The 19,570-nt window shown below is 40.6% G+C and overlaps 1 protein-coding gene across 1 annotated transcript in view; it reads right to left on the bottom strand.

Annotated features, from left to right (window-relative positions):
• The window catches only part of BAHCC1 (BAH domain and coiled-coil containing 1), a 1,784,093-nt gene that overhangs the window by 247,659 nt on the left and 1,516,864 nt on the right, over positions 1–19,570 (bottom strand). Inside the window, exon 21 of the mRNA XM_044085068.1 lies at positions 1,419–1,533. Coding sequence (XP_043941003.1) covers positions 1,419–1,533 — 115 coding nt within the window. The remainder of the gene's footprint in view (positions 1–1,418; positions 1,534–19,570) is intronic.

The following is a 19,570-nucleotide window of genomic DNA, read 5'->3' on the forward strand; positions in this document are numbered from 1 at the left end:
TAGAGCTGGAGTTTCTTTAACCGGGCAGCATATGGCATCTGTTTGAGCCCTTTGATCCTCTTGGTGAAGTACTTTTGGGGTCTTTCCAGTTGCTGCAGGTGTCTGGTAAGGTACATCACAAAAGGGGCATTGTACTCAATTATGGGCCTGATGAGGGATGAGTAAAGAGGCACGATGACCTCCCCTGATCTAGATGTGAATCCCTTCATGATTAGGTGCGCTATATAAAATGTTTTTCTAACCACTTTGGCCACATGGTTGTCAAATGAGAGACTGCTATCAACTTGGGTCCCCAGGTCCCTAATTACTTCTTCTGTACTTAATGGATTACCACCTATGTGGTAATTTGTGGGCACTTTGTTTTTGCCAAAGGGGATGACTATACACTTTTTGGCGTTTAGCTTGAGGCCATGGCTCTGGCACCAGTTGTCTGTTTCTATGAGGCCCTTTTGGAGGATGCTTGTGTCTGCTGGAGAGTCGATTATGGTGCCCAGTTTGCAGTCATCTGCAAACATGGTCAGCCACAGTCCTTCCGTGTTGGCCTGTACCTCCGAGAAATATATACCGAACAAGAGAGGTCCCAGGACTGAGCCTTGTGGGACGCCACTTGTAACTGGTTTGGAGTCTGACATGGCTCCAGCAATTTTAACCATGTGGGTTCTGTCCTTGAGCCAGTTTGCAAACCATCTAGTGACATAGGGGTTTATATTTAAGCAGGTGAGCTTATCTATAATGCCCGAGTGGGGTATTGTATCGAAGGCTTTTGCGAGGTACAGGTAGGCTGTGTAAATACAGTACTGGTTCACTTTTTCATGAATCACACTGCGCATTTCCAACAGTACCAAACCTACCCATTACACACAACACATATGAATTTCATTCCTCACAACTACAGCAACGTTTCAAAGATGCACTGAATTTGTATTAACCATTATATCTCAGCTATGACTTTTTATCATACAAGTAATCTGTGTGCAGCTGATGAATAAATGCACAAATTAAAAAAATAAATGTACACACACACACACACACACACACACACACACACACACACACACACACACACACACACACACACACACACACACACACACACACACACACTCTGCTTGAGCCTGCATTAGTTTTGTGCTGCTTTGAAATCATCTGATTTACATTTCATTCTTTAAAACATTAAGCAAAATGAAATAAAAAAAAAATGAAAATGAATGGGAGTGTCCACATACTTGTAGTCGTGACAGAATGTCACTACCGAGTCTGCCTTTCATTTCCTTATTCAGCAGCAAACAGCATACATGATACAGTCAAGTGGATTTAACTCTAGCATCAATAGTTCTAACACTCAATATAAAAGGTGAAAAAAGATAAAGCATCCAAGGTGCGACATATACCAGTAAGTCAAAGAACTCTTTACTTACATGTCAGGGGGCTGAAGTGTTTTTACATAAGCAGCATAGAGAAGATTGTCCTCTTTGGGGATCAGAATACGTAACCCATCTGTAAGATCCTCCTTCCTAACTGAACAAGATTGCACTGCAAATGAAAAGAAAAATAGTTCACATACAACAGGTCTTTTGTCTGGATGCTGCATAAGAATCTTGAAATAGCTTCTACTGGTTCAAAAAGACTGGAAGTAAGAGGCATTTCTATGGAAGATAAGCAACTTCAAAAAAGATTTTTTTTCCCTAGAATATTTTTAATATTTTTAGCAAAGTAATGTAAAATGAAACAGCTGATAACGTTTTAAAAACTTGACTTCATTCTTTCTTCTTACTGACTGCCGACTTGTACTACTAAATACTGGTGCTGCTCTTGTCGTTTCCTACCAGATGATTATTGTATCTATCACTCTGTATCAGTTAGCTGCACTAAAACATAATGCTGTGACAGCACTGAATTAACTTTTTGTTTCAATCCAAGTTTAATCTGGATACCTCCAAAAATGGATAGTGCCGCACTAAAACCCATCATTACCATATTATGGTAATGACCCTAGCTCCACTGTGAAAATGATTTATGAATCATTGTGTGACATGATATCATACATATCACAGCAATAGTTACTTAATAAGGCATGCCAAACACAGCAAAAAGCACTCAACAGCTGTTTCTTAATGTGCTATGTAGTGCTATCAGGCTACCCTAACATGACCACAATCCATTCTATGAATCATGGTAATGAAAAGCAGTGTAATGAACAGCTCGAGTAGACAGGCTTATGCAACAGTACATTATGTTTATGAACAACCTGGTCCATCTTAAAACCTGATGTACAGTATTCAGTATTCACTATCAGTGAAGCTTACAGTCACTGAAATATCACTATAAACTATAGCATGTAGACACCATGTATGTGACACCTCCCATGGTCCTTGCAATGACATTTAAACTGCACCTTAAACATGAAGGGGCTTAAGTGATGCAAGGAGAATGAAGCAGAATCCCTAATACTCTAACCAGCTACTTCAATTAAGCAGCAAATGTGCAGTCCCCATACAAACAATGTTTCAATAAAATAATGAAGATTCAGAAGGACCCCTCACACTGACAGCCACCCCTCTCCCCAACAGGCAGACTTACAATAAGGCTTCAATACAGCAAAGCTTCAAAGGTGCAAATGAAGCAATGCCACCCTTACACTAACATAATGGATATGGTGAGACAATGAAAAGGTAGGAGGGCCATTCATATGTAAAAGTAAGGTTTCAAAAAAGTAGCAAAATACAGCACAGCCCACTCACAAACAGAACAGGGACTTAAGCAATGCATTCAGAACCTAGCAGGACCCTCTCCCTGAAACCATGTCATTGAGTCAAGATGAATTCAGAATGTAGCAGGACTCCACAAACACAGCATAAGATCAGTGAATGATGAGATAAAAGTGGTGACTCTTTTAACTCTACATAAACAGCTCACCACACCTACAGTAGACTTTTAAAGCTTAATGATGCACAAATCTATAGCGACAATAAAACTTCAGCATTGCAGTGAAAACACAACAGGACTTCACAGCTAGAACACAGGTTTCAGTGCTATAGTAAGAATGGACCTCAACCCCCCCCCCCCTTTAAAAAAGAGCAAAAGTTCAGTAATGCATTTGGACTGCTCAGATCTACAGACAGCACTTAAATGATGCACTGAAACTGTAATACCCCTCCCCCACTGCAAATAATAGATCACAAAACAATCAGAGTTTGAGAATGCAATACCACCCACACTTGTGAAGGTTTTTATCTTCCTTGTCATTCCATAGCTTTCAGCCATTATAGCTTCACTGAGGATAATCATGTGCCATTTAAACGACATGTGATTACTAGAAAGTAAAAGGTCTAAACCCCTGAACGACAACTATCTCAAAACAGCAACACTATCCAAGTCATAAAAACACAAAGAATTTTTTTTTGCACAAGGCCCTTTCTGCACCTCCCAACAAGGATGGAAGCCCTCACATCTGAGATCTTTATATGTACTAATTTTGAGTTCACAGAAACTTGTAGTAGATGGAGAATGTGGACCTAATAAAATTCACCTTTAGGTCCCTTCTTCAAGGTAAGAGAACCACAGATAGGTGCACAATCTACTACCTAGCCAGTGTCAATGCACTGATACATTGACAGAAGTAAGTAAGAAACAAAGGCTATCTTTCTGCTTTCACATTTCAATGCCTGACAAGGCAGGACACAACAAATCACAGGCTTCCCAACCATAACTCATTAGGACTTAAATAGTATAAATAAAGGGGAAAAATTAATTATCCACGGCACACTTTTAAAATATAACAGTCTATGTTCTGTTAATATTTTGCATTATGAAACAGTATAGCAGTTCTTCATACTATAGTGACCACAGACCAGTCTACAAATCTGTTACGTACTACATCCCATTCTTGAAGAAATGGCATTTCGATCATCCTTGGTGATGAAACATTATATCAGGTTTTCTTACTCTTATGGACATGGGCCAATCAGCAAGTCTTTTTTGCACAATATCCCATTCATGAACAAATGGCAGGCATTTTGCTCATCTTGGGTGTTTATATTCTGGACGAAATTCATTAATTTAATAGGTCTTCCAAAACTAGGAACTTCTACAATATTGAACATATTTTGTCTCATTTTAATGACTTTGTGATCATATTATGAAGATAAAAGACTTTTGGCTTTTCCCAGTTAGGGGTTGCAACAGCGGATCACCGGTCCGCTATTGATTGGCAGTGAATTTTTCTGGTGTCGAGTTGCCAGCCCGGCACCCAACCTTCACACACACACACACACACACACACACACACACACACACACACACACACACACACACGCACGCACACACACACACAAACACACGCACCTACCTACATGTCTTTTAAAGTTCACTCGACTGCAGGGAGGACATGCAGACTCCGCACAGAATGAAGATAAACTCTTTTTAATTAAAACATTTGTTTACTTACATTTGTTTACTGCGAAATTCCAACTGGACACCGGTCCTTTTTCAGTGGAGGCCCAGGGAGAAAAGCTCCACAGAACAATAAATGAGCAGCAGAGTACATGTAGAACAATTGAATATACATACAATAGCAAATAATACATACTGCAGCAAACATTAACTATACATACAATATGAAACATAGTAATGAACAGACATAATATCTAGCTAGAGGCTAGGAATACAGGTAAGATGTACATACAGATAGTACTACGCCCAAACAGATACTGTTATAAACTCGTACACCTAAATCTTATTTACAAATATTGCACTAAACTCAAAAAAGATATAAAACAGATGTTCCACATGTAGGTGGAACAAGCTAGAAGGGCTAATGGGATGGAAGGGGAAGACAGAGGAGTAAGAGAGGAGACTGAGTGAGTACTATGCGTGGTAGTGAGAGGAAGCTAGGTGTAAGTCAGTCTGATATGCATTTGGAGTTGAGATGAAGTGAGGTAGTTAAGCATGTTATAACAGGTCTGAGAGACTGAGTGAGGAGGGAAGGGTAGGGTAAAGGGTGAGGCAGAGCCTGCAGATGAAGGAATGCAATGATTAGACAATGACATGATGTGATTAAATGATGATATGAAACATATATTTCAATTATCCATCTTTGTACTTCTAGCAGTAGAAATGCACAAACCACTTATCTATCAGGTGAAGACATGATAAATGCATTACTAAAATAAATAATTAATGGCAACAAAACCACTCAGTTTTCTTTTAACTATCTCTCAGGGCTTCACTTCAATTATCCTTTTTTACCCTCTTTCATCTTAAACTTGCAATTATTTTTATACTCCCAAACATTTCCAGTAACTTTCCTAGTTTTTTTTCTCTGAGCAATTTTATTTAATTTAATGACCTGATTATCTTATTAGATTTCCCTGTGTTAATACTTAACCCTACTCTTTCTTAGGGCTGCCCCATTTTAAAATGCCTAAGGTGGAACATTTTGTATGGAAACAAGAAAGCTTTCAAGACAAACCATACCTACAGCTAATGTAAAGAACTGGACTTCCCTTTTCTGCCAAAATAAAAGCTCACTCTTGTAGAATCTGACCTGTTTCTATACTTTAATATAATAAATCATTTTATGCAACTATTAGAGGACAGTTTGGAAATACCTCTTGTCCTAAATTCTCAGGACAGTTATTACTGATGTTAACATACTACAAGGAGGTCTCACAGCTACAAATAACTCCTGCCAAAGTCATGGCCTTATGTTAAACGCAAAAAAGTATCTTAGCATTTGGCAAAAACACGACCCCTACTGATTGCCACATCGGCAACCCCTTAAGCACACAACCTGTGGTGACAGACCTGGGTACTAAGGTTCATAACAATCTGACATTCGACCATCATGTGGCGGCTGTGGTCAGAAAAGTCTTTTACTTGGTTCATCTCATAAGTAAAGGGATTGCATTCAGAAAAAAGGAGGTGATTACCTCTCTGTACTCCTTCCTTATTAGACCCATGAATGAGTATAATGCCCTGTTTGGTATGTGCCTCTCCAAACATCTGCATCAACTGGAAAGGCCACAGAAATACCTCACAAAGAGAATCCATGGCCTCCAACACCTATCCTATGCGGACAGGCTTAAATCACTATTACTCTACTCGGTACCATACAGATAGCTCAGAGGTGATCTGTGTCTCACCTACAAGGCAATATCGGACCTTGCCTACTAGAGATGCTCCATATCTGTTAAGTCTAACTCCTCGCACATTATCCGCTCGATAGGCTTAAATGTGACATCAACAAAACCTTTTGGAGAGACAGGCTTGTTTCCCAAAGGCTGCCCCGTCTCTGGAACAGACTTCCCATATATGTCAAACAGAGTACCTCACTGGCCAAATTTGTCCCAGGGGTTCCACCTTTGTCCCTCATTGACAGGGCAACAGGTGCTGACAGAGGTTTCTTTTTTGGGGATAAACTCTTGGCTAGGCTTGTAAGGGCCCCAAGGCCATTAGCCTAGTAACCTCCTATGATCTTATGACACACCTATGCAAAGAAGGACTGCCCTAACAGGTAGAAATCCAAATCTCCACAGATGCAACTTAACCTTCAGCTTCATTTGTCTTGGATCTTTCTCTGCTTTTTTAAATCATTATGTCACCTGAAAAATGTACTATGTTAACTTTATTTTAGTTTAATACAAGAAATCTCAGGAGTCTATTCAGTGGGTATAGTGTTACTGAAAATAAAGAGCTTCCTTTCTTTATTTCCTTATTAACCTTCCAACTTACCTTCCACATTACTGTTCACAAATGCATCATTCTACCAAGCCCTATTACAGTAACATAAATAAATAAATGAATAAATGGGAATGATTCTTTTAAACAGGAGCTAGCTTGTTGAAAACCTGACTTCCTGAGCTGACTCTCCTTTGCCAGCACTGATATGAATCTGGAGGATGTTTACATTAGTGGGGAATGGGGGGGGGGGGCAAACAAGACTCTGGAATTCATTCTGGCAAGGGTCAAACTTGAGGAGTCAAGACACTTGCTTGTCTGCAATGACTTGTTCCACAGACACACCCAGCAGGAGCAGACTGATCAACATCAAAATACGGAACATTAACAAGTACTACACATCCTCCAAGGATTACCCCAGAGCAGGCTAAACAAAAAAAGAAGTTGGGGGGTAAGCTCCCCTGTAGCTATCACGTCCCCTGCTAATTAAACATACTAACACTGAGATGGCACAATCCCCCAGGAAAGGGAATATTTCTGTACCCTAGGACTGTCACTCTCCCATACACATCGACTATCTACTCCTGTCGACCAACCAGCTTTTGTCATTGTACTCCGTTTGGTGTAATGGAGTACACGGACACACACACACACACACACACACACACACACACACACACACACACACACACACACACACACACACACACACACCTAGATTACATGGCATTTTACTGACACAAGGGTGTAGCTAGGCGTACGAAGCGCACTCAGACAAGTACATTTCCTTCAGATCATCTTTCTGTCCAAACTAGTGTCTGTTAGACAAAACATGCTTACACAATAAGACTGTACATCTTAAAATTGCCTTTTTATGCTTATAAGTGGCAAAAACTAAAAACAGTGTACCCTTTCCTGAAGTGTATGGGGCAACATTTTGGGGGTTGAGTACATTTTTTCATTGAAAGGTGGGTGGTGGGGGGCAGCAAAATGAGGCTGGAGTGCCAAATGTAAATTTCTGACTACACCCCTAATGCTTACACAAAGGAACTCAATTGTTGAATTACATTTTGTAGAAAGCATCACATAAAGCAAAAGTACCTTAAAAGTTTTTTTTTTTTTTTTTTAATAGGGAACAAGCTCCCCAACACCCTCCATGTGGGAATTTTTGCTCCCTACTCCCCCTTAATTACTAACTCCATAATTGCATAATCCCAAAGAAAGCAAATCACACTTGGTGCACCAGTAGAAACCATATCAATACTAACAGCCTATAGGTTTTTGACAAATGGTCAGATAGACATGTACAATATTTCTACATAGTTCTAGAGTATCATTACACATTTTCTACAGTTTTCTAAAATGAGTTTACAACACAATTTTTCAGTGACTTGTGTTCATCCAAATGCAATTCAACCAAAAGTATGAATATAAATGTATAAATATATATGTATAAACACGAATACATATACATATCTGTGTGTATATATATATATATATATATATATATATATATATATATATATATATATATATATATATATATAGATATATGTGCGCACATACATATGATTTGTATTATATATGTTGCCCGCGGTGGTGCAATGGTTAGTATTGTTGCCTCACAGCAAGATGTTCTCTGGTTCAATTCTCGGCTGGAGCACCTTCTGTGTGGAGTCTGCATGTCCTCCCTGCAGTCAAGTTTTAAAGACATGCAGGTAGGTACACACGCATGTGTGTGGGCGCGCGTGCATGCTTTCTGTGAAGGCTGGGCACCAGGCTGGCAACTCGATGCCGTAAAAACTACACTAAATTACCAGAACCAATTATTTAAAATAAACAAAGAGATGAACGGAAGACTGAGAATTCAAAATACTGAATGATGGAATTTGCCCCTTCTCCACTGTTGTGTAACCTTGAAGATGGTATATATAAGTTAGAAAGGGGTGTGGGGGGGCGCAGCCCCCCACATGAGGAATGCAGGGCGACTTGCTCCCTGCATTAAAAATATGCTCAGTATTTTGAATTTTCAGTCTTTTGGTTTGTCAGTGTTCTGAAGTAGACCCAGACACACACACACACACACACACACACACACACATAATATGAAACAAAAACACACATCTGTACGAACTCCCCTCAATACAGGCTACTCCTAGCTCTTCCAATGACTGATTTATACAAACCCAACCATATATTTTTTGTTTTTCATATAAAATATTTTCCAGAGTGTAACACATCAGTCTAATATATTGCTCCTTTTTAGTCAAAAAGTTGTGTTTCATGAGGAAGTTGACTAATGTTCACTCAAGTCTACTCCGTAATACTCAACCCAATATAATACAGTTTGAACTTATCAACGCAATGCTTTTAGTTTCCAGGTTTCTAACCCCTTCCTATCTCCTTTTTATAAAGAATTAACACTACTTTTCTGTCTGGAGTTATATCATTATAATAAGGAACACACCCTGATAAAAACAGCACTATTATGTGGTAATACGTGCTATTCTGAATGCTCTAACTGTGAGCTGTGACATTAGGCGGCGGTGGTGGTGGTGGGGGTGTCGTGACTGGACCGGTCACAGATTGCACTGCACTTTATGGCAATGAAGAATTAACATACAAACATATAAAAGCACACAGACATGCACACCACAATAACAGAAACACAGCATTGCTGCAGTGGAGTTGTGACACAAACCAAGATATAGTACTTCAAAATGCTTGTGAAGAGCAAGGAGGCAATTTTACATACTGCCAAATGACACTCTCAAAAATAAACCTATACTTATCACTGATGATCTACAGAAACACAAAAGTACAGTTGTGTATATTTACCATAAATGTAGATGCTCGAGTGTATTCACTGTTGCAGTCATTATATTTGGGTAATCTGCTGGCAGGTTGCCCTCAGTCGGCCTGAATTCCAAAGTCTTGGGTCCTGCGTTGGGTGCTGTCTCTTCTTCCATGATGTCAGGTCGTCAGGGGTATATAAAACAGGCAGCTGACACCATTTTCTTTAGTTTTTCTTGCCCCAGATGTCAGGTGCCCCCCAAATGGGGAGCAAAAATATATATAAACTATATATACATGCAACAAAATAAACTTTACCTTCATCTAAAAGCAAATACACCACAAAGGCTGTAGAATATAGTGAAGGAAAGAGAAAACCCCAGAATAAAAGGGGGATGGCGGGCGGGTAACCTGGACTGCAACAGTGAATACACTCAAACATCTACATTTATGGTAAGTGTACGCAACTGTACTATGTTCTTCATGTTTCACTGTTGCAGTCATTACATTTGGGTAGAATCCCAAAGCTATGGATGGGAGGCTGGAGCTAAACAGCATTAGGGGCAGCTATAAGGCCCTGCAGAACTGCAGTGGCAAAGCCTGCCCTGGACTTAGAGAAGAGAGGCAAATGATAATGCTTTGTAAAAGTATGAACAGAACTCCAAGTAGCAGCTTCTAGAATGTCTTTGGTTGGTATCCCTCTGAGAAAAGCTGTTGATGTAGCTGCAGCCCTGGTGGAATGAGCCTAATGCCCTTGGGCACTGGTTTACCATGATGTAAGTAGCAGAAACAAATGCAGTGGCTTATCCACTTTGAAACAGTCTGCTTTGAAATAGCCTTTCCCTCTGATCCTGCAGCAAATGCCACCAGCAGTTGCTCAGTTTTTCTTAGAGCTTTAGTCCTGCTCAAGTAGAATCTTAGTTGTCTGTGTACATCCAAGGGGTGCAGAATCGACTCCCCCTTGTTCTGTGGATTTGGATAAAAAGTTGGCAGATGAATAGTTTGGTTAAGAGCCACACTGGAAACCACCTTAGGCATAAAGGAAGGATTGGTCCTGAAGAACACCCTGTCTGGGTAAAATATGACAAAAGGCTCCACAGCCATGAGGGCCTGTAGCTCTGAGACCTTTCTTGCTGAAGTAATCGCCAGGAGCAAAGCTATTTTCCATGATAAAAACCTTATATCTGCAGTAGCAGCTGGTTCAATGGAGGCAGGGTGAGCTTTTCCAACACAAAATTGAGGTCCCATGCAGGAATTGGTGATCTTTTGGGAGGCCTTAAATATCTGTCCCCTCTAAGATACTGTTTTAGCAAAGGGTGAGAAAAGATTGGTTTCTCTGTGTTGTAATGAGCTGAGATGGCAGAGGCATGGATTTTTATTGATAAAAAAGATAGGTCTTTGTCAAGCATCTCAGTCAAGTATTGTAAAATCTGCAGAATATTTGGCTCTGCTGTGTCAGTTCCTTGTGCTTGGTTCCAAGCACAGAATCTCTTCCATTTATCAGCATAAGATTTTCTAGTACTAGGCCTCCTGGCTTCCAAAATGACATCCATCACAGATTTACTGAGAGGTGTTGTTTGAATAACTACATGATCAGCCATGCTGCCAGGTTCAGTGTTTGGAGCTGATTGTGCAGGAACTGATTGTTTTGCTGAGACAGAAAGTGAGGTATTTGAGGTAAGTACCAAGCTGGGAATTGAGACATATTCCTTAGGATTGGGTACCAGTGTTGGTGGGGCCAGTCCGGGGCAATTAGTATCGTTTCTGTTTTTTCTTGTCTGACCTTTAGTAGGACCTTGGGAAGAAGAGGCAGAGGAGGAAAGGCGTAAACTGATAGGTGTTTCGAACTGAAGGATAGGGCATCCAGTTTCCATGCTTGTCTGTGATAAGTCCTTGTGCAGAATTTGTCCAGTTGATAATTCCAAGGAGAGGCAAAGAGGTCTATGTTCGGGCTCCCCCATTTCTTTGTTATCATGCTGAAGACTTGTGGATCCAGTTTCCACTTGTGAGGGTCCATAAGGTTTCTGCTTAAGTCATCTGCCAGAGTATTTTGCTTTCCTGGCAGGAATTGAGCTTGAAGATGTACTTGGTAGGTCAAGGCTGTGTCCCACAATGCCATGGCTAGTCTGCAAAGGGGGTATGAGTGCGTGCCCCCCTGCTTGTTTATGTACCACATAACTGTGGTGTTGTCCGTCTTCATCAGTAGTTGTCCTGGATGAAGTAAGTCCTTGAAGGCTGTCAGGGCATTTTGAACAGCTAACATCTCTTTTTGGTTGATATGCAGATGCATTTGTTTTGGGGTCCATATGCCCTGAATGCATCTTCCCACCAGGTGGGCCCCCCATGCATAGTCTGATGCATCTGTAGTTAAGGTTTGGCTGGCAGGGAGTAGAGTGAAGGACTGTCCCATGTTTTGGTGACATGCCTCTGCCCACCAAAGAAACTTCTGCTGTAGGCAGGTAATGACAGGAATCATTGTTTCCAGACTGTGACAATGTTGACTCCATAAACATTTTAGGTACCACTGTAGTTTCCTCATATGCAGTGTTGCATATGGAATCAGTAGAATGCAGGATGCCATGAACCCCAAAGCCTGCAGAATTTGTCTTGCACATAACTGGGTTTTTGTTGCCATCTGTTTGAAGTAAATAGTCAGTTGCCTTTGTTTGTCTGGCATGAGGAAAGCCATCTGGGCAGTTGTATTCAAGCTTGCAGGAATGTTATCTTTTGAGAGGGTACCAGTTGTGATTTCTTTTCGTTTATTGTGTACCCTAGGCATGTTAGAAGCCTTTTCACAAATGCTAGATGCTGATGAAGAATGTCCTTGTTCTCTGTTTGAATGAGACAGTCACCCAAGTAAGGATAGATTTGTATACCTCTTTGTCTGCAAAATGCAATTACTGGTGCTAGGCATTTTGTAAAGACCCTGGGCGCAGTAGATAAGCCAAAGGGCAGTGCAGAGAATTGGTAAGGCATAAAGCCAGCCTTGAAACAGAGGTATCTTCTGCACGATTCCCTTATTGGGATATGTGGGTATGCCTCTTTTAAGTCTAAAGTCACTAGCCAAGCGTTCTTGCCCAGCATGGGCAGAAGCTGCTGCAAAGTTAGCATTTTGAATTTTGGAATGTCCAGGAATGTGTTCAAAATTGATAAATCCAGTACTGGGCACCAGGCCTTGTCTTTTCTGGGTACCAATAACAGTCTTGAGTAAAACCCTTGTCCTTTTTCCTCTTCTGGCACTGGCTGAATAGCCCCCCCATATCCATCAGGGACATAACTTGTTTCTGTGCCTCTGCCTATTGATTTTTTGGTAGATCTGGCCAACTGTTTGTAATTGGCAGTATGTGGAAGTTGAATCTGTATCCCTGGGATATTATGTTTAATACCCACTTGTCCTGGGTTATTAACTGCCAATTTTGAGTGTAAAAGTGCTAAATTTCCCCCTAAGGGAGCTGCCAAAAGATAAGTGCTTGGTGATGGCAGAGGGAAGTCATTGAGACTGTTTACTGTAGGGTTGCGCTTTATTTCCTCCAGATTTGGAGGTAGAGGCACCCCATTGCTTTGACCTGTAAGAATCCTGTGACTGGTATCTAGAACCTTTAGGGCACCTAGATTTGCCCCGTGGAGCTCTGTCGGACACAGGAAAGGAACAGTTTTTTGTAGACCAGTGTCTACTGAATCTTGGTGGCTGCACTTGTAAGAAGTCTTTTACAGTTTGCATAGACTTAGCTTTGTCTTCCATTTTCTTTAAAACCTCTTCTGCCTTAATACCAAACAGAGTATCATGCTGTAAAGGTGCATCCAGCAATTTAGCTTCAACATGATCAGGCAAATTTTGCTCTTTTAGCCAGGCATGCCTCCTAATCACAGATCCAGTAACTGCGGCCCTGCAGGAGGCCCCTAAGGAATCAAAACCACATTGCAAAGTATGCTTTCCAACTTGTTCTGCTGCATGCAATAATTCCTGCAATTCTTTATTTTCTGCACATTCAGAAATCAACATCATTTTCTGTTTCAGTAATCCCATAACATGCTGTTGATACTTGAGCATATGAAACTGGCAGTTTAAGGCCCTAACTGCCAAGGTTGCAGATGTATAAACCTTCTTTCCCCATTTATCCAGTGCCCTGGAGTCCCTATCAGAGGGGGTAGGATTTTTTGCTGTTGAGGCCTTTACACCTTTTGGACCCTGTGAAATAGTTTCAGGGTCAGCAGTAGAGTTTTTAAATAAAAATTTGTGTGAATTAGGAACCTTGCAATATCTGTCTGGCTTGCTAGGAGCCGGAGGTAAGGAGTCTGGAGTCAAGCTTGATTCCGAAAACACATCATCCACAATGTCTAAAACAGGAGGTATGGCTAAAGGCCTATGCTGAGGGAAAAGAAGGAAATCCCTAAGCCTCTTTTTTGATTCTGAGAAATCTAGACCCTCCCAGTGAAAGTGCTCCCTCAAAGTATGCAAGGTTTCTCCAAAGGAATAATCTTCCGGAGGAGATGCAGATGGGATAGATTCCTCTGCATCAGAATCCTCATAGGGTGGTATAGAAAATTCCTGATCAGAAGAAATAGAAACCTGATCTGAAGATTCATAATCAGTGTCCTGCCTAGGCCTCTTTATCAGGAGGGGGTTGGGAACCCCTGATCAAGGTAATTAGGTCTTCAGCCATTTGATTTTGAAGCCGGCGTTGGTTTTATATAGAAATGCTGAGGCCTGAAGACACCCTTAGAAGCCTGTGCCTGCTCAGCGGCTCCGGACCCATCCGAGGGAGAGACATCCGCGGGTACAATACTTTGAGAATCTCGTGACGTGCCGGACTCCACATCGGTCTCAGTAGAGCCCTGCGACTCGAAAGTAGCGGGTATCAGGGGGTTGCGAAAGTGCCTCACGGAGTACCGGCGAACGGGTGACTGGCTTAGGAGAAGCTTCGTCGTCAGTTTTGGACCTTGACGGTCTGTCTCTGTCCTTTTCTTTGTGTTTTTTGTGAACTCCGGTAGTCGGATTGCTATCAGACGACATTTCAGGATAGTTAAATCAGTTTCCAAAATATTTTGAGGCAAAAATATACCGACGCTTAATAGTGCATTGGTTAAATCTAGCACAAAACTGACAGCTAGGCACATTATGATCAGGGCCTAGGCAAGGAATAAATACCATATGCTCCTTTTCTACCATTCAGTAAGTTTTGCATTGTGACTTATAGGCCACACCTCATTTACATTTCACACCACGGCATTGCCTCAGAAGTGGTCTGCCAACATCTTGAATTTCAGGAGAGTTGCAAGAAAATTTGATGTTTGCTTTTCATTTTAAGTTAACAAAGTAACCAGTAGTTGCAAGCTAAGTTGTCATGACAGTTTCTACTTTGGTTATTATGCTGTCAATTGTCGAGCATTTTTTGTTCTCAAAAGATACGTTACTGTGGACATTGTAAATACCACACCTATTTTTTTTGTGAACTTTCTACACAGACAATTAAAGTTTACTTGTTATATCTCTGCAACTATCTTTGCTGACAGATTTTAACACTGTACTGCTAAATGTTGTTGTGTCTTTCGGCTTTTCCCGATTAGGGGTCGCCACAGCGGAACACCGGTCTGCTAATGATTGGCAGTAGATTTTTACATGCCGAGTTGCCAGCCCTGACACACAACCTTCAATGAAGGTACGCCCATTCATGCATGTCTCCACACAGAAAATGCTCTAGCTGAGAATCGAACAGGACAACGTCTTACTGTAAGACGACAACGCTACCGCAGCACCACCACCGCAGTCCACTGTACTGCTAAATCAATTAAAAAAAAAAAAAACATCCATGACATACATTTTAAGTATACAGTGCTGTTAAAGCCCTGCTCTGAGATGCTGATTAGGGAGTTCCAGATGGAGCTGCGAAACTTTAAAATAACACAGATCTTTACTCTCAAATCATAATATTGAAACTCTCTCTCCATCTATCTAATTTTCTCTACATTGAAGAGACAGAAAAAGTCAGAAAGTTGCTGGTTTACGAGCTGGGATGGAATGCTTGGGTGGGTATAAAAGATAACAATAATAGTAATAAAAAAAAAAAAAAAGTTTGTTTCATACTACTGGTGTCCCTGCAACCTGGCACTTGGGTTGTAGTCCCATCCGCCATTCCCTTCTTAGGATTTTAAACCAATGAAGCCTGATAGACTAGCATCACTACAATATTCAGAAGTTCCCGTAGTTGCTGGTCAAGTGCTGAACTGGAGTAGAAACAGTCTTTCCAAGAAGGAGAACCCAGCTCATGTATTTGAATGTAATGCAACAGATTCTGCCCCCCCCCCCCCCCAACTGAAAAATCTCAAGAGTGAAAAAGTATGGTGCAGTGGGTACAGGGAAGCTCCCTAACTTGGGAGTATCCGGGGGAGGGGGGTCTTTTTGCCTACAAAAATTCCTCGTTTTGTGTTTGATGTGTTTATATTTAGAAGCATCAGTATTACAGTTGTGGACCTGATTTTTTCAGCTATTCAGAAATCAGCATGTTAACTAATGACAACTGAAATGAGAAGCATGTATGTGAGTGTATGTATGCATGTATGTTTTTTGAAACAGTAAGACAGATACAAAATATGTTGTACAATGCACCTCTTTTTTCCAGAAAATCAGCAATCCTTGTGCCTTTTGTTTACAACTCTACATGTACAAAACCATATACGAACATTAAAAGGGCCTGCAAAGACACCTCCTACAATTAACCCCTCTATCAGACTGAAGTATGGCTATGAAAAAAAGTATTAGCTATAAAAGTGTCTATTAGGTGTGAACTTAGTACAGCACTGTCAAATCCAACTTAGGCTCTTACATGCTGAAAGGTGAAACTTTGTTTCTATCAATGGAATGTTTCTCATGAACTCCCTACTGTGACCTATTTTTTTAATACTTTATGCTTCTTCTTGAAGATTTTGTTCCTTGTGTTTTTCCTGACACAACATCTCTGGCTTGAGCTGACCTGCCATTACAGAAGCCGGGTGTCCACCTGTGATGCTGATGTCTCAGAACTAACTAGCATTCTGTGAAGCTGTAAGGCCAGCTGTGAGACATGCTTGATAGGCCAATGGCCAGTTTGACAACATTCAGATGGTGTTTTTTTTTTTTTTTTGGTACTACCCTGCTCTTTAGCAGAGGCTGGTGAGCAACATGTGTTTCACAAGAGCATGTGTACATGAAGGAAAGGGCTGATGCTAACACATCAGCAGGAATACACATGGGTGTATGCTGTGTCCTTGCAGATAGTTAGGGCACACAAAAAAATCACTGAAGTTAGGAGCAGATATTGGCTGCAATGCCTCCAAACTCCTCCTCTCTCCCGCCCAGGGAAGGGTAATTTGCTATGTCAGCTGTGTCTCCAGGTTGGCTGCATCAGCCACAGAGAAATTCAGCCAATTGTTGGAGGGGAATACAAGAGGTATCCACACTAGGGACAACAGTCAGAATAAATAAATAAAATAAATTAATATACAAAGGTCTTCTGATTCAGTGGAATGTCCCCATACAACCAAATCTTGCTTCATCACTAGAGGATATCTTTGAATGCACCCTGTCAAATTTAACTGTAATTAAGTTGAGAAATTAGTCAAACAAGGCTTTTATACAGCAAAGTCTTCATCTGGGATATTGTTTCTTTATAAAATAGGCTACCTAAGCTAAATACTTTCTTATTACTACATTCTTTCTAAATACAAATTAGAAACATTAGATGGTATTTACGATTTTTACTAGTGGTCTCTGACTGACAGTTAAAAATCCTTCTCCCACATTATCCTGTCTCACAAGAAAATCCTAAATTATGAACAGGACTTTTCTGTGGTCTAATCAGAATCCTTAGCAACAAGTACAGTTGTGTGAAGCAATGTACCATGACATAAGTGAATAAATAATAGGACCAGTACTGTAGGAAATCATATATATTTTTCTGTAGTAAAGTTACAGTTTCTAGTACTTTTCTGTTATCGGGGCAACACATTTGTAATGCGGCAGGTAGTGGTTGAAATCTTCACACGGGTGCTGGAGTACCTTGAAAGCTGGTGTGAAAAGCAATTCTCTTTCCAAACTGTACGGATTATCTGACAATGCTCAGAATTTTACCTCATGTGTTTGGCTTGTTACTCATGTTGTGATTTCTGTGGGGGATGCTTCTCAGAATCCTTGCAGAGCTGTTAGCCGTGAAGCGCTTCCCTTTCCGATTCTTGAAACAACTGTTGTGTGTGAAGCATTTCTTTTTTTTTTTTAAGGCAGTAGCTCATACTTTGAAAGGGTCGGTGTCACAAAGTTAATACCTTTCTACGAATTAACGGCAATGTTTGCCATAAAACCATGACATTATGAATAAAATGATTAAAACTATGGGGGAAAATTCAGGACATTTGTCGAAGATCTGTACAGTGCAGAAAGGTTGCGGCTGCAGCCTGTTCAACAGCGTTTGTGTTCAGAGTACTGTGGCAGTGGTAGTGCCATAGTTTGCAACCTCCCATCTGCAAAATGTGTCATGAAAGGAATATGAAATGCCCCCTCCACCTAATGTAGAATAAATGTCCGGAATGTAGAAAAACTTAACTAAACTTCAATTAAGAAACTCGGACATATGAGAATACCTGTTTATAGTACATACTTCTCATTGCAAATGTTGCCCCGATAACAGAAAAGTACCCAGTTTCTTTGCCCAATCTTTTCAGCAGTCAGATGTCTCTTGGAATAGGTAAATTTATTCTAAAGCCTTGGCCATTAAAGAGCATCCAGGCTACAGAACAGAGTGCATCACGGCTACCATCCTCTTCTGTTCTGTACTCAGAATGTTTTTTGCAAGCGAAAGGATGCTAATTAAACAACTAAAGGTATCAGAAAGATAAAAGCACATGTATACAGTAAAACCACACAAAGATGTTGTCACTCCAGAAGTAAAATGAATAACCATTATAAGAATATAAACAGAACGAATAAGTAATCCATAACACAAAATGTGGTAACAGAGCAACAATATACATGACAACCGACCCAATATAAGCTCAAGAGCATGGGACGAATGGGGAGCTCATCCTGCAGCAATTCTCCGACCATTTCTGCATCTCATTATGGTATGTATTCTCATGTGCACTGTGCTCATCACAAAGGATCACTTCTGCAAGGAATTATACATATATTTTAGAAGATTGGTATCACAGTACCCTCTTGTTTCCCACAAAAAGTGGCTGCTTTAAAGCAATTATGAAATCACAGTTAAACCAAATCCTGTTCTATTCTTATAACGGACATCTAGTTTGTAATTTCTGGAAAGTGAAAGTGGATGATCATGTGGTAGTCTTACAAACACTCCGGGTAGATATATCTTTGAAAAATAGAGTGTTAGCTGCTGACCTGATGGAGTGGCCCGACCCCAATCCCACCAAGTCAACGTATTACTGTATTTGTCATAATAAAAAATAATGCAATTAGCTTGCCACTTGGAGAGGGATCACTTGGTCACTGGATGATCCTGCTTCCCTTTCATAAATGAGACCAACTATCAGACTATCTAATGGGCTTAGAGCTCCCTGGATAAAACCTAACTGCCCTTTGAACATCCACACAATACCAAATTAATTTCCCCTTGTTATCCAGTTTACGGAAGAAGACATGTGACAGTATGGACCCAGACAAGTTAAATACATGGAGTACACTTCAAGCATGCGTGAGTTTTTATCCCCCCGTAGTTCCTCCACGCCTGGCAACCATTTGGCCCAATGAATTCTTTTTCTTGTTGAAAACAGTAAAAGAGTAAGACTGAAAATGTCTGTATACATTAAGGGTTGCAGTTTGGAGATTTTCTTGACTGATGTGTTTGCAACTAAGAAAACAGTTTCCAAGATGGATATTTGATGTCAACAGAACAGACAGGCTCAAGTGAAGATTATGTCAATTTTTCAGTCATAAAATTAGAATCCCAGGTTACAGCCTATCTGGAGCCTTTCTACCCAGGCCTCCACTGAAAACTGGCTTCATTCCAAGTCAGACTTTCCCAGTTAACAAATGATAAATAAATAAATAAAAATACAGCCACTGGTTGTCTAAGTGAAGAATCTCATTCGGTAAATGTTTACTAAC

Source organism: Protopterus annectens, chromosome 10.part0, assembly GCF_019279795.1.
Source record: "Protopterus annectens isolate FY-2018-M chromosome 10.part0, PAN1.0, whole genome shotgun sequence".
NCBI lineage: Eukaryota > Metazoa > Chordata > Ceratodontiformes > Protopteridae > Protopterus > Protopterus annectens.